This window comes from Heloderma suspectum, chromosome 5, assembly GCF_057233095.1.
Source record: "Heloderma suspectum isolate Gila_16-S chromosome 5, 16-S_ref, whole genome shotgun sequence".
NCBI classification, from domain to species: domain Eukaryota; kingdom Metazoa; phylum Chordata; class Lepidosauria; order Squamata; family Helodermatidae; genus Heloderma; species Heloderma suspectum.
The window spans coordinates 14,428,219-14,454,415 of record NC_139462.1 but is presented as its reverse complement, the minus strand read 5'-3'; the positions used below and the strand labels follow the sequence as shown (position 1 = coordinate 14,454,415).

At 46.2% G+C, this 26,197-nt stretch overlaps 1 protein-coding gene across 1 annotated transcript in view; it reads right to left on the bottom strand.

Annotated features, from left to right (window-relative positions):
- The window catches only part of ADAMTS3 (ADAM metallopeptidase with thrombospondin type 1 motif 3), a 207,869-nt gene that overhangs the window by 107,326 nt on the left and 74,346 nt on the right, over positions 1-26,197 (bottom strand). Inside the window, exon 4 of the mRNA XM_084860195.1 lies at positions 24,293-24,449. Within this exon, the coding sequence (XP_084716321.1) occupies positions 24,293-24,449 (157 nt within the window). The remainder of the gene's footprint in view (positions 1-24,292; positions 24,450-26,197) is intronic.

Below are 26,197 nucleotides of genomic sequence, written 5' to 3'. Positions count from 1 at the left end.
CTTGCAAGTGTGGATGACAGGGGTGTTCCACACTGCCTTGGAGGCAGCGCAGAAGTGGGAGGAGGTCAGCTTTCCAGGAACTGACCTTGGAGCATGGCGTCTGAGGTCGATTCCCAGAAATCACCATATCCTACGTCCGTCTAGCCGCTGTCTAGCGGCCATACGGTTTTCCCTCCATGAAGTAGCATCCTAATTTGATAGTAGGAGTACTCTACATGTGTACAGAGAGAGGGATGGAGAAAGATATTTAGATAATAGGACCAAAAGGCCAAGAGGTCACAGGTGACAGCAGTAGGTATGTCACATTCCTCCATGCAGCAGACGTCAACACAAGATCCATTCGAGATCCACCGTCATGGTTGAACAATTAGCAGAGCAAGAACAATAATGATTACTCTTAGTGGAACAATCCTTTCCTTCACTGAGAAAGCCACTCACAAATATGGTCACCATGTCTCCTACTCTACGGAAGACAGCCCTCCATTTGAAAGTGCCTTCTATATGAAGGGCTTTCCGGTTGAACTCTCCTGTACAGATAATGAACCAGAAGAAGGGAAAGCAGGCAGGGCCTTGAAGTTGCTCTCCGACAGTTGGCACCTGGATAGTGGACTGAGCAGGCACGCTGACGTCACCCGATCACTATGGCGAGATGCATTGCAGGCCTCTTTAAGTTATAGCCATTCTTTCTAAATTTGCATCTGCACACGTAAATGAGCATATTAAAGGTCACATTAAGTTTGACCCTGGATAGATATGGAAGAACCGACGTTTTGCGAGCTTGGCTAAATTCTCCAAAAATCAATTCGAAGTTCATTTCGGCTCCCTTCCATTTTCACTTTCAGCCTGTTTTTCGGCTCATTCGAATGGGAAAATTGTGCATTTCATACACAAAAAGCGTGCATTTCTGTGCATTTTTTTCAAAAGTGCACAGTTTTTTCCCCACTGACCAAAGTGTGAAAATGGGGCAAAATGCGTACTTTTTAGGGAAATATGGATTTCAAAGTGCACTTTAAAAAAAAAATGCATTTTTTAATGCAATCGCAAATTCAGGACTTTGTGAACATTGCTCCCCGTCCCCACAAAAAGTGCCCCCCCCCCAGCGCTTCTGCTCACATTCACATTCGGGATTGCAAATGGGACCTGTTAGCATGCTTTGTGAACAGAATCAAAATTCTCGTACATCCCCAACTCTGAGTAGACCCGTATAGGATTGCACTGTGGATGCCGTATCAGTTCTTTCCCCCCCTGCTCATCTATATCAGAAGTGGGTTCCCTCCCCTTTCTGCCTCTTCTTGGAAATCTCTGGGCTGAGAAGAGTAACACAAATTCTCCCCTCTACCTCCCCTGCTGCTTTGTGCTGTAAGTGAAAACGTAATGATGTCTCTTATCTCTGAGAGCAAGAACACTTTCCCTTCCAACCAAGATTGCCAAACCAAGTCTTCCAAATCTTGTCTGAACAGATGTAACACCCCCCACCCCCTGCACACACATACTTAAAATACTTGAAAACAATGAGGCTACAAAATGTCCTTGATAACGAGAGCTCTTTCTCTCAGCACAATCCGCCCCCCCCCAAAAAAAAACCCAGCTAGGTCATGCTGTGAGACCCGGCTGATGCACTTGAGAGGGATTTACGCAAATCAGCAACCTTTTAAGAGCACGCATGGATGAAATGTAGCCCACTGGGAATGATTCCCATGGTACACACTGCATTCTCTCACATGAGTCATTTCCACGTGGATTCCAGGTCCCTTCAATTACCGAGTACTATGATATCACATTTGAGAGAAATGAGAAATTCACACACCCACTCCACATGCACACACACAGAGACACACACACAGGCTTATCTGTAAAAGAAAAAAAATTCTTATGAAAGAAAAGAAAAGAATCTAACGGGAGAATTCCCAGGGACAGCTTACATAGATTGTGCACTACCGAGGGAATTAATACCCATGGGGGGATATGTGTGGGAAACATTGTGTTGAATCCAGTGCTGTCAGTTCGCTGTTAGAACAGCTTCCATCAGTGGAATTGGGGGGGAGGATTCTCCCTCCATCATGTACACCCCCAAGTCATCAATATCTGCTCCAGAGGGCTGGGAAACCCTCCAAAGCAGATGTTTAGGCAGTGCAGAAGGCCATAGGTGGGAGGAGAGCTGTGGTCTAGTGGAACCAGGGCTCGTAGGGACACAGTGCTGGCACCTTTTAACTAGCAGGGACACTGATGTCATCTGCCACTGCCATCCCCCCCCTCCCGAATCCCCTGTTCCCTTAGCCGGATTCCTCACGGTAGCTGGGGGGAAATGAATTTTCTCAGCAACGATATATTATTCCCTGTTGTAATGCAAACTATTTGGGGGTGGCTTGGTCTTGAATGGGCAATTCAGACGCAACATCTTTACAAAGCACCTGCTCCTGGTGGAGATGAAAAGTGCTAGAAATGGTTCCTTATAGAATCATAGAATAGTAGGGTTGGAAGGGGCCTACAAGACCACCGAATCCAACCCCCTGCTCAATGCAGGAATCCAAGTCAGAGCATCCCTGACAGATGGCTCTCCAGCCTCGTCTTGAACGCCTCCAGTGTGGGAGAGCTCACTACCTCCCTAGGGAATTGGTTCTGTTGTCGTATTGCTCTAACAGTCAGGAAGTTTTTCCTGATGTTCAGCCAGAATCTGGCTTCCTGTAACTTGAGCCCATCATTCCGTGTTCTGCACACTGGGATGATTGAGAAGAGATCCTGGCCTTCCTCTCTGTGGCAACCTTTCAAGTACTTGAAGAGAGCTATCGTATCTCCCCTCAGTCTTCCCTTCTCAAGGCTAAACATGCCCAGTTCTTGCAGTCTCTCTTCATAGGGCTTTGTTTCCAGTCCCCTGATCATCTTTGTTGCCCTCCTCTGAACCCTCTCCAGTTTGTCTGCATCCTTCTTAAAGGGTGGTGCCCAGAACTGGACACGGTACTCCAGATGAGGCCTAACCAGTGCCGAGTAGAGGGGAACTTGTACTTCCTGGGATTTGGAAGCTATGCTTCTATTAATGCAGCCCAAAATAGCATTTGCCTTTTTTTGCAGCCACATCACATGGTTGGCTCATATTCAGCTTGTGATCAACAACAATTCCAAGATCCTTCTCGCTTGTAGTGTTGTTGAGCCACGTATCCCCCATCTTGTAACTGTGCCTTTGGTTTCTTTTTCCTAGGTGCAGAACTTGGCATTTATCCCTATTAAATGTCATTCTGTTGTTTTCTGCCCAGTGCTCCAGTCTAACAATATCCCTTTGAATTTTGTTTCTGTCTTCCAAAGTATTAGCTATCCTGCCCAATTTTGTGTTATCTGCAAATCTGATCAGCATTCCCTGCACCTCCTCCTCCAAGTCATTAATAAAAATGTTGAAGAGCCTCCTTTTCTCCTTAGCATCGCTTGCCATGGGACCTTACTGATCATTGTTCTGAGTTTATTAAAATCAGCTTTCCTAAAATCCAGGGTACGCATTTGACTACACTTGGCTTTTGCTTCCCTTGGAACCAAGAACTCAAGTACAACATGGTCGCTTTCCCCCAGAGTTCCTGTAATATTGATATGGATACACCTAGCATGGAGCCTCCTTGGGGTGTGGCTCCGGTGACTGTCATGATGAGCATCCGCACTCCAAATTACCACTATGCCACCAGAGGAGAGAGGGAGAAAGTGCTGTGGTGCTAGCAGACATTCGCTAGTGTCATGTAGGAGTTCACCGACTACATAAGGGGGAAAAGTCAGTATAGGTTCTATCCAAAAACACTGGAGGCTGGGGGCTCTGATTTCGGTGGGGCTGTGATTCCATTCTGGGGTTTAATCAGAGCCAGACAGAACTCTGAATGAGCTTTCCAAGGTGCTGAAAGTGTTTTGGGGATAGGGTTCAGCACCTTGGCCAGCTCCTTTAGAGTTCTGCTGTTCTGACTAAAATGCAGGATGGATCTGCAGCCCTACCAAAGTCAGAGTCACAGTCTCCACTGTCCAAAAGATCAGCGAGTAGGAGATGATAGTAGAGGTCTTCAATCAAGCTGCCCACAGGTGTTGAGGAGGGAGCAGGGCTGCATGGGGTATCCCCACCCTCTGCAGCCAACACACCCACCTGCCATTCCCTGCCCAACGCTGGATTGGCAGAGCACGAGATAGACACATACCTACATACATGTGTAAAACTGCTCCATGTGAAAGGGATCCAGATTGGCGCAGGACATCCCCTTGTACTGAGGTGCTGTTAGGGATGTATGAAAGTCACTTACCTTTTCGCAGCTTGGCTTCGCGGTGGGGGGGAGGCGCTTCGCTTTTCCCCCCGAAGTTCAGGCGAGGGGGGAAGGCGTCCCACCTCGCCCGGCCGAAATTCAGGCCATAGGGGGAGGCGCCCCACCTCGCCCGGCCGAAATTCAGGCCGGGGAGAAGCGTCCCGTCTCCCCGGCCGCGAAACAAAAAGTAAAAAAAAAGACCCCGTGATAGGCTACATGACGATTTACATAGCCTATCATGGCTAGATTTCCAAAGTCAGCCATGATAGGCTACGTAAATCGTCACGTAGCCTATCACGGGTGACTTTGAAAAAAAAAAAGCATGTATGCAAATGGCGATGCCCATGGGCGCCGCCATTTGCGTTCCTTATTTGGTCCCGGGTAGTCTACGTAAAGATTTACGTAGACTACGACGAAAATAAGGGCACGCTATTTGCGTTGCCCTTATTTTCGCCGTAGTCTATGTAAATCTTTACGTAGACTAGACGTGCCAAAATAAGGAACGCAAATGGCGGCGCCCCATGGGCACCGCCATTTGCATACGTGCTTTTTTTTTTTCAAAGTCACCCGTGATAGGCTACGTGACAATTTACGTAGCCTATCACGGCTGACTTTGGAAATCTAGCCGTGATAGGCTACGTAAATCGTTACGTAGCCTATCACGGGTGGTTTTTTTTTTTTTTTAACTTTACTTGTTTTTTTTTGCAATGGCGGCGGCAGCAGCCGGTCGGGAGACCGGCCTCCGCCCCCGCCTGCGACGAACCGCCGCCAAACCGCTGCCGGGACCCACCGCCAAGAGGGACATTCGCAGGAGGTAAGTCCCATCCCCGGGGGGGTGGGGGGCCAGCGGAGAATTTCCCAACCAACTTCGGGGGGCTGAATGCGTCGGCGCTCGGCCTCCCGAAGATTCGGGGAGAAATTCTCCGCCATCCCTAGGTGCTGTGCATGCACATATCAGTACAAATAGAGAGCTAGATGCAGGGCCTTTAGGCACTTTATCCATAGGGGTACGACTAGAGCTGTGCAGAAATGGTCTCTCAAAATGCTTCACCTTATTTGTGGGCAGAGAAATCTGGGAGACAATTTCACCAAATTTCTCCAGCGGGAGGAGAAGTTCTCGACAGTTTCTCACAGGTGGGGCTTCCCATTGGCAGGGCTTGTAGCACAGCCCCTTTCTTTTTTCAGAAGGGGGTTTGGGTTTTTGTACTGCAATAGCATCAGCTGTGTTGGCTTTCACCACAACACAGGTGCGTGTGTGTGTGGGGGGCAGTGTTGTATCTAGCTCATGGGGAGAGGCAGAGTTAGTGCTGAGCCAAAATCTGTCCTCCAGTTTCCTGAAAATTTCCTTCCCCCATGAAAGAGGCTTCCATTGTTCTGCCTCATTCCCAGGGTGTTTTTTCATTCTTTTTTTGTGGCGTTTTTGGGCTTACCCAATTGCTGCTACCCTCCCAGGCTGCCAGCACCTCCTGATCTGAAAAGGCCGTATGGGAGGAATTACCTCGCGATGCCTTCCACTGGGCTTTAATTGAAGCGAAGGAAGCTGAGGAGGCTACAGGCTGCTGGAGAGATGATTGTACAATGAAAACAGGACACTTGTAAATGCTCCTTGGCCATCCCCTAAGTAAGGTAAGCTCAAGAACCCCAAGCCCACCCCATGAGAATTTATCTGAAATTTCTTCACCACTGAATTTCTTTTTGAAAGCAATTTCTTTTCTATCAAATGGAATGAGAATGATTGAAAAAAAAATGTGGGAGAAATTTTTGGCACAGTGCTAGGTAGGACTACTCTGGACAGCTCTGTTAGCCCTCATAAAGGACTGCTAAATAAGCTACAGAAAATCTGGTTCACCCAGAAGCCCCTGTTTCTGAAATAACTCCTCCCACTTTGGATATGAAGTTGATATTGTTTTATCTACATGGCGGAGGTGGTGGTGGTAACACACACATTTTCTATCCACCCCACAAAGGTCACAGGCCCCCTATGAACAACGGCAATGATGAGCCAACAAGATAATTTTAGCAGAGACATTCCAAACTAACTGAATAAGAACTGGAGATGCTAAGGGATGTGTGAGAAGTGGGGTATTTTTATAATGGATTTACCCAATTTGCACTGCCAGGACTCAAAAGCAGAGTCAAACTGCAATTTGCGGGTGCAAATCTGTACGTCTCCAATCTAGCCATGCCTTCTGCAAAAATGGGGCATTTGACTCCATGCACACATTTGAGAAATGTGCAAAGAAAAATGTGTACATTTCCAAAATGAGCACCAACATGCTTTAGTCAATGGGTGCATGCATCCTAAAATGTGTGCACACTCATCTGTATATTATGAAAAAGGTGGTCAAATGCCCATACTGAGTTTTTTTTAAAAATAAATACATCTCAAGCTCATGCGAGAACAGGATGGAACAAACCTGACCTAAAAAAGATGATGGCAATCTCAGTGAGACCAAGATTGACACATCTGTCCATATCTAGTGATCGCAGGAAAGACCTCCAAGAAGGTTGAGGCAAGGGATAGATGGACTGTCGTCCATCCAGGGTGCAGGGGAGCTTGACAAGCCACTGCCCCTGCTCCCGCAGCCTGGGCCCACTCAGTGAGCCTCCCCGCTCACCCCTGCCCCACCCACCAAGCTGCACGATCCACCCTCCTCCATGCGCTGAGGACTTTGGCAGTCAAGCCCTTCTGCACACAAGGGCTTTAGATGCACAAGAGCTTGACTGCTGGAGTCCTCAGCATTCTAGCCATCTCCTCCTTGCAAGGAGGAGATGGCTAGAGTGGCTGGGGCATCCTGGCCACGCCGTCTGTTAAGGGTTTGCTTGACAGTGAGCGGAGGCAGGATGAGTCCTTGGCGCCACACGTGCCCCAACCGCTCTTGCCATATCCTCCTTGAAAGGAGGGGATGGCAAGAAAGGTTGGGGTGCACATGGCAACAACAACTCCAGGCTGCTCCTAGCCGCTTGCTGAGCTCTGGGGTGCTCGGCAACCAGGTCCATCAGTCCCCCACAGCTCAGCAAACAGGGTCTGGGGGGCTGGGCATGTGGGAGTGCACCAGACTCCTGGACCAAGCCTGGCATCTGAGACATCTTTAGTTGGGGCCATCAATTCTTAGCTCTTTATTCTATATATAAATATAAATGTTCTATATATTTTAAATTGTTTTATTGTGTGTTGTTTGGTTTTAGTTTTTGTGAACCGCCCAGAGAGCGTCGGCTATTGGGCAGTATAGAAATAAATAAATAAATAAATAAAATTTATTGAAATACAGTAACTAAAATGGAAATAACTCAAAAAAGCACAGTAGTTATGCTATAAGCAGAAGAAATTATGCAAAGCTCAGCTGATCTTTATTTTTATTTTAATACTGAGCACTTTCACAAGTTTCCAGTCTGTGAAAGGAAAGGAAATATGTAGTCAACTGCATTAGTGAACCTATCATCTCCAGTGGCGACAGAAAACTAGCTTTTGGATGCCTTCTGCTATACGCAAATATTTGCGTGTGGAAAAATTACAGTGAGAAACCACAAAATACTACCCGGCTAGTGGAAACGATGCCTATTCTCCTTTCTGGCACCAGATTAGCTTTCGCCTGCAAATCTCTCTCCATTGGAAAGAAAAAAAGTCCCAAACATTCCAGCACTGAGAATAAGGATATGATATTCGAAGATTTCATTTGGTCTGCATTTCAAAGCAAACTGACCTGGTCCACTTCAGTCCACCTCCAGGACTTACGTGAGGTTTGGAATGACAGCTATCTTTCAGAATTCGCACTTCTCTGAATTTTGTGATGCAGTCCTTGGCTCCAAAAAATGTCCCCAAATGAGTATAAAAATGCATATTTTAGGGTAAAATAGATTACCGGTGCAATCCTATACCCATTTACTTCAGAGGAAGCTGCATTGAACTCAGTGGAACTTATTTCTGAGTAGAAATGTATAGGATTGCACTCTTAGAAATGCATATTTGGTGAGAAAACACATTCAAAAATATATATTTAATACTATTTAAACATGAATTTTTATGCAGAATTTTTTGGAAAGGGAAATCACAGATCAATGCAGAAACAGTATGGAACAGGCCTATGAATGAACACATGCAAAACTGACATGGACCAGAAATAGAACTGAGAAATAGAACTCATGTAGCCCTCAGCCTAATTTCAAAAGCCCTCTGAATGTGCTCAGTTCAGACTTCTAGCAAGAGCTTCCTGCGTGGGGAAGAAGAGGGAGGGAGGGAGGGAGGGAGAAAAGAGGGTGGCCAAAAGAGAGTGAAAAGAGAGCAACTGAAAGAGGAGGAAAAAAGAAAGAGGTGATCCAGCCATGTTTGGTTCTAGTCTTGCCCACTGCTGGCTTCAACCCTGCTCACTGGTGACATGTGCCCTGAACAGATTACTCATGAGGGGAAGCGGCCCTCGACAGAAAAGGGTGCCCACTGCTGAGCTAAGACAGAGCTTCTACTATTGGATGGTATAGAAATGAAATGAACCGAACAAATAATAATAACAACTACAAATTGGGAAGGTTTGAATCGGAACACTTCCATGAACTTTTTGCAAGCCCCCTGCTCTCTGTCTCTGTCTCTCTTTCTGCCCTAGCCCCACCTGCAATATGGAGAGTAATAAGGAAATCAACCCTGAGCGCTCATTGGAAGGACAGATACTGAAGCTGAAGCTCAAATATTTTGGCCACCGAATGCGAAGAGAAAACTCTCTGGAAAAGACCCTGATGCTGGGAAAGACTGAAGGCAAAAGGAGAAGGGGACGGCAGAGGATGAGATGGCCAGATAGCATCACTGATGCAATGAATATGGACTTGAGCACACTCCGGGAGAGAGCGCAGGACAGGAAGGCCTGGCGTGCTGCGGTCCATGGGGTCACGAAGAGTCGGACACGACTGAACGACTGAACAACAACAACCTTACAGGTGAGGTTGTATGGATTGCAACTATTAGACAATTATTTTATACATGAATACATATATAATAGTTTAATGTGAGATAGCACACCTTCTATTATTCACATATTTTCCTTTTGTCAGGCATCTCCATTATTGTGCCCCAGGAGCCTATCTTAGAGAATGCTTCAATACAGACGTTTCTCATTCAGGACTCAGAAACTCTGGGGGCGGGAGGAACAGAGAATGTACCAGGCAGCTAACAGCCAGGATGCAGTACCAACATTGCCAGGGTCCTTATGCCCTCTGGGTGACATCTACGGATGCTGGAGAAATCTCGGATTAAAATGAATTTGGATTTCTATGGATACAACCCACAGTTTCTGCAGACTGGTTTCCTCGGGTTGCGCAGACTTTTGGACCATTTTTTTTTTTACTTTCCCAAAATGTACACAAATTTATTAATTGGAAATTCTGAAAGTTTATGCCAGTATATATGCCACAGAAACATATACATGGTTATATATTTGCATATTTTAAAAAAATACTAAGTCATTTTAAAACACACACACACATCTTTTAATACATCTTGGCTCTCTCTTAAGCCTCCATGTTAAGCCTCCACTCTTTTGTGCCCAGCTCATAGAAACTGAATGGAATGGGGGGAAATATGCAAAATGTTATGTACTACTGAAAATCATAGAAATTGTGGCAGGACTTTCAGCATATTTTTTTGCATATTTTTACACATCCCTCTCCCCGCAAATCAAATCCGTCTAAAAAGAGACAGCAGAACGAAGAAAAACCTGACAATCCGTGAAACAGACATGGAATACACTCTGCAAAATCCAGTCACCCCAGTGACATCCGTATAGCATTTCCAAGTTTTCAAAGGACTTCACCTGTGCCATTAGTTGCAATCCATACAACCTCACCTGTAAGGTAAGTCTGCATTATTACTCTCCATATTGCAGGTGGGGCTAGGGCAGAAAGAGAGACAGAGACAGAGAGCAGGGGGCTTGCAAAAAGTTCATGGAAGTGTTCCGATTCAAACCTTCCCAATTTGTAGTTGTTATTATTATTTATTTGGTTCATTTCATTTCTATACCATCCAATAGTAGAAGCTCTGTCTTAGCTCAGCAGAGGGCACCCTTTTCTGTCGAGGGCCGCTTCCCCTCATGAGTAATCTGTTCAGGGCACATGTCACCAGTGAGCAGGGTTGAAGCCAGCAGTGGGCAAGACCAGAACCAAACATGGCTGGATCACTTCTTTCTTTTTTCCTCCTCTTTCAGTTGCTCTCTTTTCACTCTCTTTTGGCCACCCTCTTTTCTCCCTCCCTCCCTCTTCTTCCCCACGCAGGAAGCTCTTGCTAGAAGTCTGAACTGAGCACATTCAGAGGGCTTTTGAAATTAGGCTGAGGGCTACATGAATTACCTGGCCATAGGAGCACAGTTTTCCCAATCCCTGACTTTGCCACCACACTACTGTCAATTATCAACAAGGCTATTGCTTCAAAACTGAAGGAAGATGACCTCAGGATTCTTGATGGTACTGACAGCTGGCAGTGGTCCACCCTCCCCATTCTCTCAGCTCCTGTTCCAATAGCAGCTCTTAAATTGTTTCTAACTTCTATGACTTTCCCACCTGGAAACAATGACCTTAAAGCCAGGTTCTCTACCAATCATCCTTGCAACTGACATGCTTTGTTTCTTATGGGGCAGGGGTGGGGGGGAATTGAATTGGAGGGACTGTGGCAGCAGCCAGAGTTTCTGGTGGCAGCTTGCAACATAATCTATGGGTGGTATCCAACAGTATCATTTGGCAGACTCAAATAGCGCTAGCAGAACTCTGGCAAATCTTTCCATTGTGCAAGCAGTTGTGCATTATGCTGGTGCAACTGGTTGCACTGAGCAGGGAGTTGGACTTGATGGCCTTATACGCCCCTTCCAACCCTACTATTCTATGATTCTATGCATAACGGGTTGCACAATGGGTTGAGCAACTGTGCCTGTGCAACTGTAACTTTAGTTGGATTCTCCTCTTGCGTATTTTCCAGAACCTAGGCTGAATCTACACATAGCAGTTATACCGTTATCATTATCATAACTGTTGGTGCCCATTGGCGTCATGTGTACCAATAGTTATGATAACGGTATGATAACGGTATCACTGCTATGTGTAGATTCAACCCTAGTTTCTGCTAGCACAATGTCATTTGTGCTAGTGGAATGACATAGTTGGATACTGCCCTATGCTTGCAAAAAGCAAGCAGTCTGTATTAGTATCTAATACACACCCAAACTGAAAATGGGATGTTGCTAGTTAACAAAGGATGTTGCTAGTTATTTAAATTTTTGAAACTTAAATGGAGAATATCTTACGTCCATACTATTTGAATATGTGGTGCATGCATATCGACAATCATATTTTTGTGCACATACAGGTAATTCTTCCAGGGAGCCAGGAGTTGCCATAACTCCCTTGTTTATGGGCATGTGTTTGCAAACAGATGCTTGCCACCACATAATGCGCAATGCAAAATGAGCAAGTATTAAACATTCTGCAAAATGAGCTAGTGAAGGAAAGAAAGGCACACAACGTTTCCTCTTCCAAAGTCTGCTAATGTCAACCAAATATCTTTCCCTGTTAGCACTGAAATTCACAGCAAAACTAGAAGTGACGTTAAATGCATAATTGCAATTAATGTGTCTATGACAGCAATGGAAGCTCCCCTTTCAAGGCAAATAGCAGCTTCAGGGCCCAACTTTCATCAGGACCATGGTGCATAAAAAAGGGTTAAGAAATCTTCCCCACGTGCTGTGGTTCTGAGCTTGACTCCCCCCCCCACCCCCAATACACCCGCAGTTGTGATTTTAAAAATTAAACATAGAAATATTCCAATTGCACAATTAACATTGTGTTCTGGGGGGAAGGAAGGGGTGACCCGGATTATGCAATCCTGATTAGAGCTGTGAAGACATCACCATTAAAGCTGCAATCCCAAACAGACATCCTGGGTAGTTAGTCCCATATGACACAGTGGAACATTTCTGACTAAACATGCATACCATTTGCTCTGGAATTTTCTAAGGCCATGCCACATGGATCCTCAGCTTTTTGAAATGTGTGTTGCATGTTTATCTAGGCATTTCGCCCTCATGTGGGTGTTGTTATCATGAAAGGGCTTTTTGCCATTTATTTAATTAAAAATATCAAATATCGCCAGCACTGCAAAGTAAGCACTGCAATGAGGGAGATAAATATTGGCAAATTGGAAGTGAACTAGCATTTTTCTCTTTGACATTCTTGAAGTGGCGAAAGATGAGAGAGGGGGATGAGAGGGGAAGCAAGGGCCACTTGACCAGCCCTGCTGAATGTCTACTTGATTTTTTTCCCCTCTTCCCTCCCCATACCTATTCCCTTTTGTATCATGTCTTTCTAGATTGTAAGGCTGTGGACATGGACTGCCTTGTTTGACTGATTGCACGTAAACTATTTTGAAAGCCTTTTTTTTTTTTTTTTGGCTGAGGAACAGGATGAAGATACTGGTAATGATAAATAAATAAATAAATAAATAAATAAATAATTTTGAGGGTGGGCCTTGGGACAGGTCTCTAAGAAATGTGGACTGGAAACTTGGTGTCCCTTTGTGCAAAGCTGAATTAAAAATTCACACTGAAGGATAGCCTTGAAGGATTGCATAGCCTTGGCTGAAGATCATCTCTTTCATTGAGAGTTTCTAGGCAAATACTTTCCGTGACTTCCAAGAACAAGTCAACCTGACATGACCTTTGGGAGAAGCTTGTCTCAGCTGTCATTTAAGTCAGGCGCTGCCTTCTTGGGTTCTCCAGGTAAGGTCCTGGTTTTGTTTGTTTGGGGGCAGGGGGTTGTTTTTTTTCACAGACACCAAAACTTTCCTGGTGAAGCAGACTGTGCCCATGAGTGCACGTGAGGGACACACTCTCTGCTTTTCCTCTTATGATAAATTTAGTCTCTCTTGGCTGGCTGGCTGCTTCTGACTCACTGGCCCTGTTTGTTTGGAGCTGTTTCGTATTTATTTATGAAACAGGGCTGCCCAGTACTTTGGCTCTGGCTCCCAACCTGCAGAGAAGGAAATTTCCCTCAGGGACTCTTGTTCCCTTACGTGCAGCATCAGGCAGGCAGGCAAGGAAGCCGTTTTGCATCAGTGTTCTCCCCTCAGGCTTTCCCTTGCCAGGCTGAACTCACATGATCTTCTGAACCTTAATGTGCTTGGATGGTGTTAACTACAAAATCCCCCAGACTAGTACGGTGGTGGCACAAAACTCAAGATTTGTGGCACAAACCTCGCACAAAACTTTGGCATTGGTTCAGAGGTGATATGAGAACGTGCAATTTTTAGCATTCGCTGGACCCCAACTAGGGGTAGGTCATGTTCATGCTTTTGGTGGTAGCACACAACTCGGGATTTGTAGGGATGGCAGGGGCACCTGGTTGGGGCTCCAAGCCTGATGAGAAATTGCTGGCTCAGCCCCCATAACTGCCTGTAATGTTGCAGACATTCCCCTTTTGAGGTCCCCATGTGCATAGATGGGATACTTATGGAAAAGAACAAGTAGCCATTCAAGTGGCAAATGGCGCTTGATGAGGGACGCCTGTGTGCCACTGCCGAGCGCTCTGTGAACCGCCCAGCAGCTTGCCCCACACTGCTTGCCTGGGTTGGGAAGTGCTGGGGGTTCAGCGAGTGCTGTGCAGGGCGGGCACAGGGTGATCCATCCCTCCCTAGGGAGTTGTGGCACAAAACTAGCACAAAACACTGGCACAGGATTGGAGGTGATATGACAATGTTGTTTTTTGTGTGTGTTAACCACGGACCCACATTTGATGTCTCAGTACACGCTTGTGGGTGGTAGCACAAAACTCGAGATTTATGGCACAAAACAGCAGAAAAGTGGCACAAAACTTTGACATATGTTTGGAGGAGATCCTAATTTGGGAGGTTCTTAGTTAACAGAGCCATTGGCTTGGCCTGAGGGATGTGCAGTCCCAGGGATCTTTTGAAAGAAAGCCACTGTGTGGTTGTAAATGAAGCAGCTGCCCCACCACCAGTACACCTCACTTGGAGGACTGAGAGTCCTGCTATTCATTTCTCATCAACAGCCAGTGTACTTGCTTCCTAGGTGGTGAAGAAACAAGAAAAATGCAGCAAGCAAATCCAACCCTCCCTCCCCCTGCCTACATTTAATAAATAATTCCCAACATTTTTTCCTATCCTTCATCAGAACATATCCAGCCATTAGACATATATTGTTTTATTTCTTTAAAATATTTTTATACTACCAGTCTCATACAGCATATCCAGGCAGTTTGCAAATGATAATATGCATGGGTTGGATACAGATTTAGTCATACTTAGAGTAGACCAGTTGAAATCAATGGGATTTAAGTTACTCATGCCCAATGTAAGTCCCATGGATATGAACAGCTCTACTCAGAGTGCAACTCAATCTGGATCCAACCCATTACAGCTCGCGGTGTGTGAATCAGCAAAACTCAATCTCATTCTTGTTCTCCAATTTCCATCTCAAAGCTCATTCTGACTTGTATCCATATCAGATTTCGAGCCTTGGGGTCTTTTCCATGTGAAAGTTCATGCATGTTTCCATGTGCATTTTTTCAAATGTATGCATCATTTGTGCACATTTTTGAAATGTACTAAAGCATGCTTGTGCATATATTTCAAATGCACAGATTTTTAATGTATGCATTTTGTTCTTGCACAAATTGCATCACAAATTTGGAAATATTTATTTATTTAGTCATTTATTTGCTCTGGTGGCGGATGTGGCAGTGGATGTGATGGTGGCAGCGGCTCCGGCTGGTGTCCTGGCCGCTGCCGGGTTGCTGCGGCCACAAATGGTGGCCGTCGTAGTGGCCGCCATTTGTGTAGCTGCCTTTTGCCATGATAGGCTATGTAAATACTTATGTAGCCTATCACGGCAAAGAGTAGGGGCGCAAATGGTGGCCAGCATAGCGGCTGCCATTTGCGGCCGCAGCAGCCCAACAGCGGCCGGAATTCTGACTGTGGCCAGCCCCGGCTGGCGGCTCCACGGAGTCGCTGTGGAGCAGAGCCAGCCAGGGAGGATTCCGGGGGGAGGGACGGAGTGTCTCCCCACCACCACCGATGCCCCAGAACAGACGGGTGAGTGGGATTCTTACATCCCTATCCAGGGCTGGGAACTGCCAACTCATAAGGTCTCTGTCTTTTTGGAATTCAGCTTCAGTTTATTAGCCCTCGACCAAGTGATAACTGCATCCAGGCATCAGTTCAGAATGTGTCTGGCCAAGCCTGACTCAGATGTCACAAAGAAATAGAGCTGGGTGTCATCAGCATACTGGTAGGACCTTGGCCCAAATCTCCTGATGACCACTCCCAATGGCTTCATATAAATATTAAATAGCATTGGGGACAAGATGGTGCCCTGTGGCACCTTATAGTTCAGCTGCCATGGGGCTGAGGTGCAGTCACCCAATGCTATTCTCTGGAACTGACCCCACAAATACAAGCCAAAGCACTGTAGAACAGTGCCTCCAACTTCCAACTCATGGAGGTGGTCCAGGAGGATACCGTGGTCAACAATATCAAATGCCACTGAGAGATGCAGAAGAAGTAACAGGGTCACACTCCCCCATCCCTCTCCCAAAGAAGGTCATCCATCAGGGTGACCAAGGCCAATTCCATCCCCAAACCAGGCCTGAATCCAAACTTCATATACAAACTTCAAACCACAGATTACATTGAGTACACATTCAGTGCCAGGAGGTGTGAATTGGATAAATTCTGGTAAAAAATGAACTGGTTGTTTTTTTTTTCATCCATCCCTAAATGATGATATGGACAGGAGAACTGTGTCTTCAGACACTAGAGGCAATACGCACCCATCATGACTAGTAGCCATTGGTGTGGGTATCTTCCATGAATTTGTCTAATCTCCTTTTAAAGCCATCCAAGTTGGTGGCCATCACTGCAAGTCATGGAAGAAAATTCCATAGGTTAATTATCTGTTGCGTGAAGAATTACTTCCTTTTGTCTGCCTTGAACCTCCAACATTCCACTTCTTTGGATAACCCCTGGTTCTACTGTGATGTAATTGCTATATACATGAGCTGGTGTACATACATAATCTGCAAGGAAAAAAGAGGTGTGAACTAAAAATAGTGGTAAACTGCAGCTGTTTGAACAGAGTCAGGATTTTTATTTTTATTTTTTTAAAGAAGATTGTTGGATCATTATTTTACTATGTACCAATGTACATCCTTTAAAAAAATGTGTTGTGAGAGCTTTGGCTATACGTCGACCCATAAATTGAATAAATGAAATGGATTAGTGCCATTTAATGCATTAGTGCCACTCTGAGGGGAAAAAGTTGGAACCCCAAAATCGGGGGTGGGGGGATTTGTATGGGGAAGTACCTAGGGATGGGTGAACATGTGACGTTGGAGCTAATTGAGGTCCTATGAAGTCCTCGGAGCTCATTTAGTTTTGTTCGTGTTCTCAAACACGAGCATCTTTGTTTTTCGACTGGGAAAAATGCACATTTCAAAAAGTACACATTTTTCCCAGTAAAAAAAAATACGCATTTTAAAATATGTGTGTCTTCCCCAATTAAAAATGTGTGTTTCCAGACAGCCTTAAGTGTGAAAGTGTGTGTGGGGGGGGATGTGCATTTGCACATGTGCTCACTTGTGCAAGTGCACATTTTGGGAAGTGTGCACTTTTGCAAATGCACACTTTCAAATGCAAATTCAAGAAATTGTGAAAAATTCCCAAGAATTCCATTCCTGCTTGTGTTCACATTTGGGGTTGCGAACAGGATATGTTTGCATGATTTGCAAACAGGAATTAAATTCTTGGACATCCCTAGAGGTACCTGTATGTATTATGTATGTACAGTATGTATGTATGTATTTATTTATATTTTTGCTGCTGGGTTAAAAGCAGTGTCTGGGGGAGAGACGGGTTAGGGCAGGCAAACAGGCTGGGGAGAGTGTTAAACACCCTCTTCCCATACTGCATTGTTCCAATCAGATTTGGAGTCTCCCAAAGCTGCTGTTAAATAAAAGCGTTGGAAAATCTGACCATGCATATCCTCTCTCATATATTGTTTGATGTCATTTTCCTCTTCCCTGTCTTACTTCCTCTCCTTCTTTACTCTACTCTTTCCTTTTCTCTCTCCATCTAAAAAAAAAGTGGGGAGGGGGTTTGCTGTTGGTCCAATCCACAAGTTGAACACACAGCTATCAATTTAGTTAGATCTAGTCTCCAGCACAGAGATTTTCTGTGAGATTCCATGAATCCAGACAGCTCTGAGCTTCCTGAACCCAGCTGCATAGGTGTAATGCCAAAGATCATTTCTAGTTATGATCTCCTCTCCAAGGGCTACCTTAATCCAATAGCGTGCGACATCTGTTCTTGGCAGTGACAAGAATGGGTTGGTTGGTATGTAACCAACTCTCAGTTCTGGAAATGGATTGGGGAGACACTCAGTATGGGACTCCCGCACACTCCCCCTCCAGTGACTCAGCCTCCTTAATTACAAGGCCCATTACGGTAACTCAAAGCTAAGCCAATCACACACCACTCCGCCTTTATAAATAATGATCTTCTTAGAATGGATTTACTCTCAAGACCCTTTAAGAATCCAAGGCAAGTTAAGTGTCTATCTACTGCTACGTACTACTGTTTCTACAGCAAAAGGACAGGTTTGATTTGTGAGCACATCATGCCATGAAGGTGTCATTGTTTCATAAAGGCAACCATATGGTGTCAGAAGTATGGCATTTTGCACTTTACATATACTGAAACATCCAGTGAACAAAGTACTCTCTGATAGGGCTGTGCAGGGATTCCCCCGATCCACGTCGGAGGCCACTTCAGGGCTTCCAAGGTGGGCCCGATTCACTTCAGGCTGCTTCGGGGGGCGGGGGGGATGACCTGCTTGGGCCTCTGGAGCTGAAGTGGGATTTGGATGGCCAAATCCTGCTTCAACTAGGAATGGACGAGCCCATCTCCGTCCGGGCTGGGGGGAGCTCGAGGAACTGCCCCCCTCAACTCGTGCAGCCCAGGCCCGCTCAGCGAGCTTCCCTGCTTGCCCCACCTGCCCATGAGCTGCGCAAGCTGCCCCTCTTCCTCACACTTGCTGTCAAGGACCGACGCAGGGAAAAAAGGTCTTGGTGGCCAGCCCCTAGCCTCTCGCCCTGGCATCCAGCAGATGGGAGGGGAGAAGAGGATAGGGGCCTCCTTCTTCCCTCCACCCCCACATGCTACAGTGGCAGTGGCAAGGGACAAGCTGGTCATTTTCTGTAAGGCCAGGAAAACTTATGGAAAATGACCAGCCTGTCCCGTGCCACTGCCGCTGCAGCAAGGATGGGGGAAGGAGGAGATGTGCTGCCTTCTTCCCCTCTCCTTGCTGAAGGAACGGGCACCCGAGCTCTTGCCCAACTCAGCATGCTGCAAGTCGGGCAAGAGCTCAGGTCTGCAAGCTGGTGTCCGGGGGGCCGAACTGGCAACTTCTCGCCAGTCTTTGAGCTGCAACTAGTCACTCGCGCCGTCCCTAGCTTCGACACACACACCCCGCCGCCCCCACCATGCAAGCCCACAGCTCCTTACCTGGGCCCTCCGGACACATGCTGGTGGCCATCTCCCTGGAACAGGAAGAAGGCTGCTCATGTGCATCCCATGGGCCCAGGTAAGGTGCTCAGAGCTAGGTGGCAGCAGAGGCAGCAGCACAGCTGGGCTTCCGGATCGCTCCAAAGCAGCACTGAAGCCCTTCGGAGCAACCCGAACCACTTCATGCCCCCTCCACCTTGCCTCGGAAGTGGCATGAAGAGGCACAAAGCACCCCACTTTGGCTTGGAACCCGGGCTTTGGGCTGAAGTGGTGCGCCCTTGTACTCTACAGCCACTCGACAGATTCTACACAGAGTTGCTGACCCCTAATTGAAAAGGGCCCCTGGGCCTTTAAGATGGGAGACAGCAAGTTAAGGCCCAGGGGCCAAATCTGACCCCCTGACACCCCCTCCCCCCCAGAGAAATAAGACCTCTGGCAGTGGAGGCTGGTGGCTCTGATTTCGGGGGGGGGGGCTGTGGATCCTTTCTGGGTTTCAGTCAGAACCAGTCAGAACTCTAAAGGCTCTGTCCAAAGTGCTGACCATTACCCCCCACCCCAAATAAAGATTCAGCACCTTGGATAGCTCCTTTAGAGTTCTGTCTGGTTCTTGCTGAAACACAGAATGGATTCACAGGCCCACCAAAATTGGAGCTGCCAGCCTCCACTGGTCTCTGGCCGCAAAACCCGTGTGCCAGGCCTTTCGCGGAAGGGGTGGGAGATGAAACGTCTGCCTGGCCCCACTCCTCACGGCTATCCCAAAAGTGCTCTTCAGGAATCTCATTGCTGACCAGGGTTTTAAAAGCTGCATGCTGGTGATGTTTGAAGTGCAGGAGATAAAAGAGTTTCTCCCACTGCAATCTTGCAGCAAGACGAAAAGTCATGCTAACCGGGTGGCTTCTTGCCCTGCTTTCTTTTTATACTCTAAGATAAGTATAGGTGGCCCAATCTGTATTGGGATCCCCAGCATAGGGGCTGAATCCCCTTTTTTAAACAGCTCCCCCGCTTTAGCAGCTGCATGGCAGTCAGATACAACAATAGGTACAGCTATTCCCATTCTTGGAACAGCTGTACCCATTGGATTTAGCTGGTGCAGACAGGCAAGAATTTTGCTTGATCCATTTTTAGATGAGAATGTAGAGAAGTCCGCAAATTTCTTTAGGCTACAGGAAGAACATAATTCCCTTGTTAGAACAGCTTCACTGGCTACTGGTCTGTTTCCTGGCACAATTCAAAGTGCTGGTAACCTATAAAGCCTTTGAGACCAGGCTGCCTGAAAGAATTCCTTCTCCCATGCAAGCCTGCTCAGGTTTTAAGATTGTAGCGAAAAGCCCTTCTTTTGGCACTGTTGCCTTCAGAGGCGTGTTTGGTGGCAACGCAAGATAGGGCCTTTTCGGTGGCTGCTCCCAGGTTTGCTTAGCTCCCCTCTCTGCTGTCCTTCTGCTGGCAAGCAAAGACTGCTTTATTCAAGTGGGCCTTTGTTGGGTAGGCTGGTCTGTTGACTTGGGTGCTGTTACGGTAGTTTCTCAACTCGGTGTTTAGTTATTTCTTTTATTATTGTTTTAATCACATTTTTATTCAATTTCTATGACTCTAAGCTGCCCTGAGTGCTATTTTCTTCATAGAAAGGCAGGGTATAAAAAAACAAACAAATGGGCTGGAGGAGGTGAAACTGACAGGTTTGTCCATCCCTTCACCTACTTTGTTCTCAAGTTGCCTGTTGGGTAGGGATGTACGAAACAACTACCTGGCTCCGCGCTGGGCAATCCGCGGTGGGGGGGAGACGCTCCGTCCCTCCCCCCAGAATCCTTGATGGGAGGGGAGGCGCTCCGTCCCTCCCCTCGGAATCCTGCCCAGCCAGCTCCGCTCTGCAGCCAAGCCAGGAAGGCATCGGCCAGCTCCGCCCACCCGCAACCAGACATCCGGCCGCTGGGCAGCCCTGCAGAGACGCAAATAGTGGCTGTCATAGCCGCCGCCATTTGCGTCCCCGTATTGAGCCATGATAGGCTACGTAAATATTTACGTAGCCTATCACGGCAGGGGGAAAACCCCCAGCATATGCAAATGGCGGCAGCCGCCGCCATTTGCATACGCTGTGTTTTTTCTCCCCCTGCCATGATAGGCTACGTAAATACTTACGTAGCCTATCACGGCCTCCGCAGGGACGCAAATGGCATCCCTGCATTAGCTGTGATAGGCTACGTAAGTATTTACATAGCCTATCATGGCTATGAAGAGGAGGAAGCGAATGGCGGCCGCAGGATGGCCGCCATTCGCAAAGCAGCGCAGACGGGAGCAGATAAGTGCTCCATTTCATGCGCCTTTTGTGGGTTGGGGGGCAGGGGCTTCATTCCATGACGGATTTCGAGGGAATGATCACCGAGATCCGTCGCAGAATTCTCTGACATCCCTACTGTTGGGTGAACAAATGGGGAGCTTAGCCACAGAAGGCCGACTTGGGCTCAGCCATTTTCTCCTGCTCCATCCCTTCTCAGGACTGCCCCCTCCATGCTGCACTCCGTTGTTGACAATATTACTGATAACAAAGGCAACTGTGTACAGTATTCCCCACCCCATGCAGGAGCCATTTCTTATGTTTGGGAGGCAGGTGGTCCCCCAGTGCAAGATTTTCTCTCATAATTTGGGAGAACCCCCTCCCCTGACCGCCACGCTGTGGGACCCACTCTGGTCCTCTGCCTCCTGCTGTTTGGATACCTAGGTATCCTACAGGTCCACTTTACTCACAGAAGACTCAGTTTCCCATTTTTTCAATCCTAAATTTGCTTTATCCTGAACTTTGAGGGTTTTTTTCAAAGTTCACATGAAAATGCATAGGCATTTTTTGCATATTTCTCCCAACACACACATTTTTGTATGCAATTTTGCCTGGTTTACACAATTTTTACAAGCAGCTTCCCTAATACAATGCATTGTATTGTTATTTTCATGAATACATACATTTATATGTGCACTTTTCACTAATATAGACATTGTTGCATGCATTTTTTTTTTTAATTGGAGAACTCCACTGCAAAATTTGGAGATGTACGAATTTCGAAGGATAACTGAGCTTCAGTTCGCATACGGGTTCACAAGTGCAACATTAGGTAAGTTTGCACTAAAATGTGAACCAAATGGATTTCTCCCCCATCCCTATCTAAGATAGTTATTTACTGTCTTCTGTTGTGTCTGCTGGAATGTGCGCTACAAGCTTCCAGGGGCATTTGGAAGAATTTGCTGTTTGTTCATGAACCACTCAGCTTCTCAAGCATCCATAAGGAAAGAAATATTTTTGAGAAGTGGGAGGAGAAAAAATCTTGAAGATTAGAATTCGCATTTTTGATGATGATGAACAAACCACATTATGCTTACGTCCAAATATAGCCAGACAAAGCAGTTACTCTGGGAACGTTATTGACTCATATAGTACAAAACAGTACATACAGTAAGGAGAGGCCATGGCACAATGGTAGAGCACCTGCTTTGCATCCAGAAGGTCCTAGGTTCAGTCCCTGGCATCTCCAGGTAGAGAAGGAAAAGCTCCTGCCTGAAACCCTGGAGAGCTGCTGCCAGTCAGTGTCGACAATACTGGGCTAGATGGACCCAGGGTCTGACTCAGGATAAGGCAGCTAATTAAAAACTAGAGCATAACTAGAGCATCAGATAAGCACAAGGGGAAAGTAAATCAGTTGGGCTCCCTGCCATCACAGAGGAATGTATGTCAAACTCAATACAGGTGGACACAAATGCAAATATAGTGATTCGATACTTTTCAAGCCATTCATCACCCACATACAAACAAATGGACTCCCATGGTAAAAATGATCATGGACCACAAGTCTCTGTAGGTGAGGAGTAATCATATTGTGATATATCATGGACCACTGCCTCAATCAGTTTCACCACTTAGCTTTTGAAGAAAGTCCCTGAGGTCATAAGAGCGTACAGCTAGGGGTGCACGAAAGTCACTTACTTGGTCTCGCAGCTTTTCGCGGTGGGGGGGAGGCGCTTCGCTGCTCTCCCCCTGAAGTTCAGGCCGGGGGGGAGGCTTCCCGCCTCACCCGGCCAAAATTCAGGCCGGGGGGGAGGCGCCTCGCCTCGCCCGGCCGCGAAATTAAAAGTTTTTTTTAAAAAAACGCCCCCGTGATAGCGTTGCCCTTATTTTCGCCGTAATCTACTTAAAGATTTACGTAGACTACAGCGACCAAATAAGGAACGAGAATGGCGGCTCCCTATGGGGGCCGCCATTAGCAGTACGCGCTTTTTTTTTTTTTAAGTCACCCGTGATAGGCTACGTGACGATTTACGTAGCCTATCACGGCTGACTTTGCAGATCTAGCTGTGATAGGCTACATTAATCATCACATAGCCTATCACAGGGGCGTTTTTTCTTTTTCTTTTATTGGAATGGCGGCGGCGGCAGCCGGTCGAAAGATCGGCTGCCGCCCCCGCCCCTGACGAAGACCCGACGAACCGCCGCCGGGACCCGCCACCGGGAGGGACATTCGGGAAAGGTAAGTCCCGTCCCGGAGAATTTCTCCCCGAAACTTCTTCCGGGGGCCGAACACATTGGCGCTCAGCCCCCCGAAGCTTCGGGGAGAAATTCTCCGCCAACCCTACGTACAGCTAGTATGATATTGTTTCTCACCACCACCACAACCACCAAAAGATCAACCTTATATATACAAACATAACAAAAGCCCTCATGGCTCAGACCATGGATCTAATATGACTTTTCACCTAGAATCATAGACTGTTAGGGTTGGAAGATATCTTAGAGGTCATCTAGTCCACCCCATACATAATACAGGAACTTTGCAATAACATCATCCTTTGCCGAAGGCCATCTCCTCCATCTTCTGTGTGAGAGGTCTTTAGATGTTTGAAGGCAGCTATCATGTCTCCCTTTAATCTTCTCCAGGCTAAACGTGTCATGTAACATCAGCATTTTTAAACAATATTGAATTCATCCAAACATTTCAGTTCCTAGAATTTATTCTGCAGTATCTTCTACAATTACAGAAGAGTCGATGCTGCTTGAACCAAACTCAAGTGGTTTATACTGCTGTGAATCCAATCCCCAAATAGGAATGTTAGGCTAATTTTAGATTTACAGTCTATCATAATAGACTTGGCTGAGGATCTGCAAACAAACCCCCCCACCAAAAAACCCCACCCCACTGTAACCAATGTGCTACCCAAAATATAATTTTTAATAGCTGCCCAAATGCTGAATTACACACAAAAGAAAAGAAAACTCCGAAATGCTGACCAACTGAGGCTGTAATCCTATACATGCTTACCCAGGAATAAACCCTGTTAAACTCAATGAGATTTACTTCTGAGTAGACATGAATAGGATTGAACAGTTAGTCAAAGTTGGCCATCTTTCTCCAAAACATTAAAAGTTGAAAAGAGGTTAAACATAAAGAAATGCTCACTGTGACAGTAAATTCAAAGAATAATAGATTGTTTAGAGTTATACCTTCACTGTGGAAGTCAGGGAGCTTATCTGTTGAATCCTGTGCAACTGCTGACCTTCTATACACCATGTGAAGCCTTCCTCCTTCTTCGTCCATATGTTTCCCTTTCTCCAAAGGCTCAATGAAATATTCATCTTCGCCCGCCTTTATCATGCCAGCCTAATGAGAGAGGAAAAAGGAATCGGACAAAAAAAAAATGTGAAGAATCTGTCCTTCTAGACTCATGGTAATAATGCTGTTAGGGTCAATAAATGGTTAACAACTGAATGTCATGCAATTGCCTGTTTCCCTTCAAACTATTTCAAGGAACAGCACTTGTGAGCAAATGGGGGCACCACACTGTTCCCTAGTAAAATGAATTAGGATGCGCTTTCTTTGTTAAATAGGCTGTGAGAGCTGGACTATAAGGAAGGCTGAGTGCCGAAGAATTGATGCTTTCAAACTGTGGTGCTGGAGAAGACTCTTACGAGTCCCCTGGACTGCAAGGAGGTCAAATCAGTCCATCCTAAAGGATATCAACCCTGAGTGCTCATTGGAAGGAAAGATATTGAAGCTGAAGCTCAAATATTTTGGCCACCTAATGCGAAGAGAAAACTCTCTGGAAAAGACCCTGATGCTGGGAAAGACTGAAGGCAAAAGGAGAAGGGGACGGCGGAGGATGAGATGGCTAGATAGCATCACCGATGCAATGAATATGAACTTGAGCACGCTTTGGGAGAGAGCGCAGGACGGGAAGGCCTGGCGTGGTATGGTCCATGGGGTCACGAAGAGTCAGACACGACTGAACGACTCAACAACAACAACAAGAGAGGGACAAATCTGTCAATTTCAGTTTCACTCTGTTCCTCATTGTTCTAATCTTAATTTCTCTAATCTTCTTAAATTCAGTGTGTCCTGAACTCTGAGGGGTTTTTTTTAAGGTTAAAATCCAGCATAAGCCCTACTTAGAATAGACCCATTTAAACGAATGGAACTTAAGGTAATCATGACTTAAATTGCCTTCATTTCAATGGGTCTACTCTAAGTAGGATTTATGTTGGATTTTAGCCATACGCATTTTTGTGCACGTCTCCTAAAACAAACAGAATGCGTACATTTTTGTATGCATTCTGCCTAACACACGCATCTTTTACAAGAAATTTTCTTAATGTAATATATTTTAAACATTATTTTATCCATTGTACACATTTTTCTGTGCATCATGTTTTATTAGAGAACTCCATTGCAAAATCTGGAGAAGTGAGAATTTCAAAGAATAACTTGAGTTTTGGTTCACACGGTGATTCTAAAGGGTGAAATTAGAGAAGTTCACATTAAAATGCGAACTACATTAATTTCTTCTGCTATACAATAGCCATCAGAACCAGATGTAGGGCTGAGGCATATGAAAATCTGCTCCTGATTACCTTAAGCTTTCTTTATTTCAACAGTATAATTTAGGGTGGGGGGGGCAATCATTTCTTGATGTTAATGTTAAACAGCCGGGAGAAGAAGAAAAAAAAATCCTTGCTGATCTACTCAGTGCCGGCTCCAGGTTTTTGGCAGCGCATGGGCAACACACCCTTAATGGGCTCCCTCTCTTAGTGAGTCTATCTGTTCACTGCCATGGTCAGCTGCTGCTGCTGTTCCTCCCCTTTCTCCTCATTGCTGCCACTTGCTTGACAGGCAGGGGGCCAGTGAGCAAGGAGGCAGCGGCATCTCCTGTTCCTCCTCACCACCACCACCGTTGTCTAAGCCAGAACAAGAGGCAGGTGAACAAGTAGGCTGCAATGGTGAAGAGAAGGGGCTCAGTGGGCCCTCGGCAAGTGCCCAACCATGCTGACCCTTGACGTCAGCCCTGGGTCTGCTGTAGATCATCCAGATATCTACCAGTAGGGATGCTGTGAGAGTCCTTCAAGGGGAGTGGG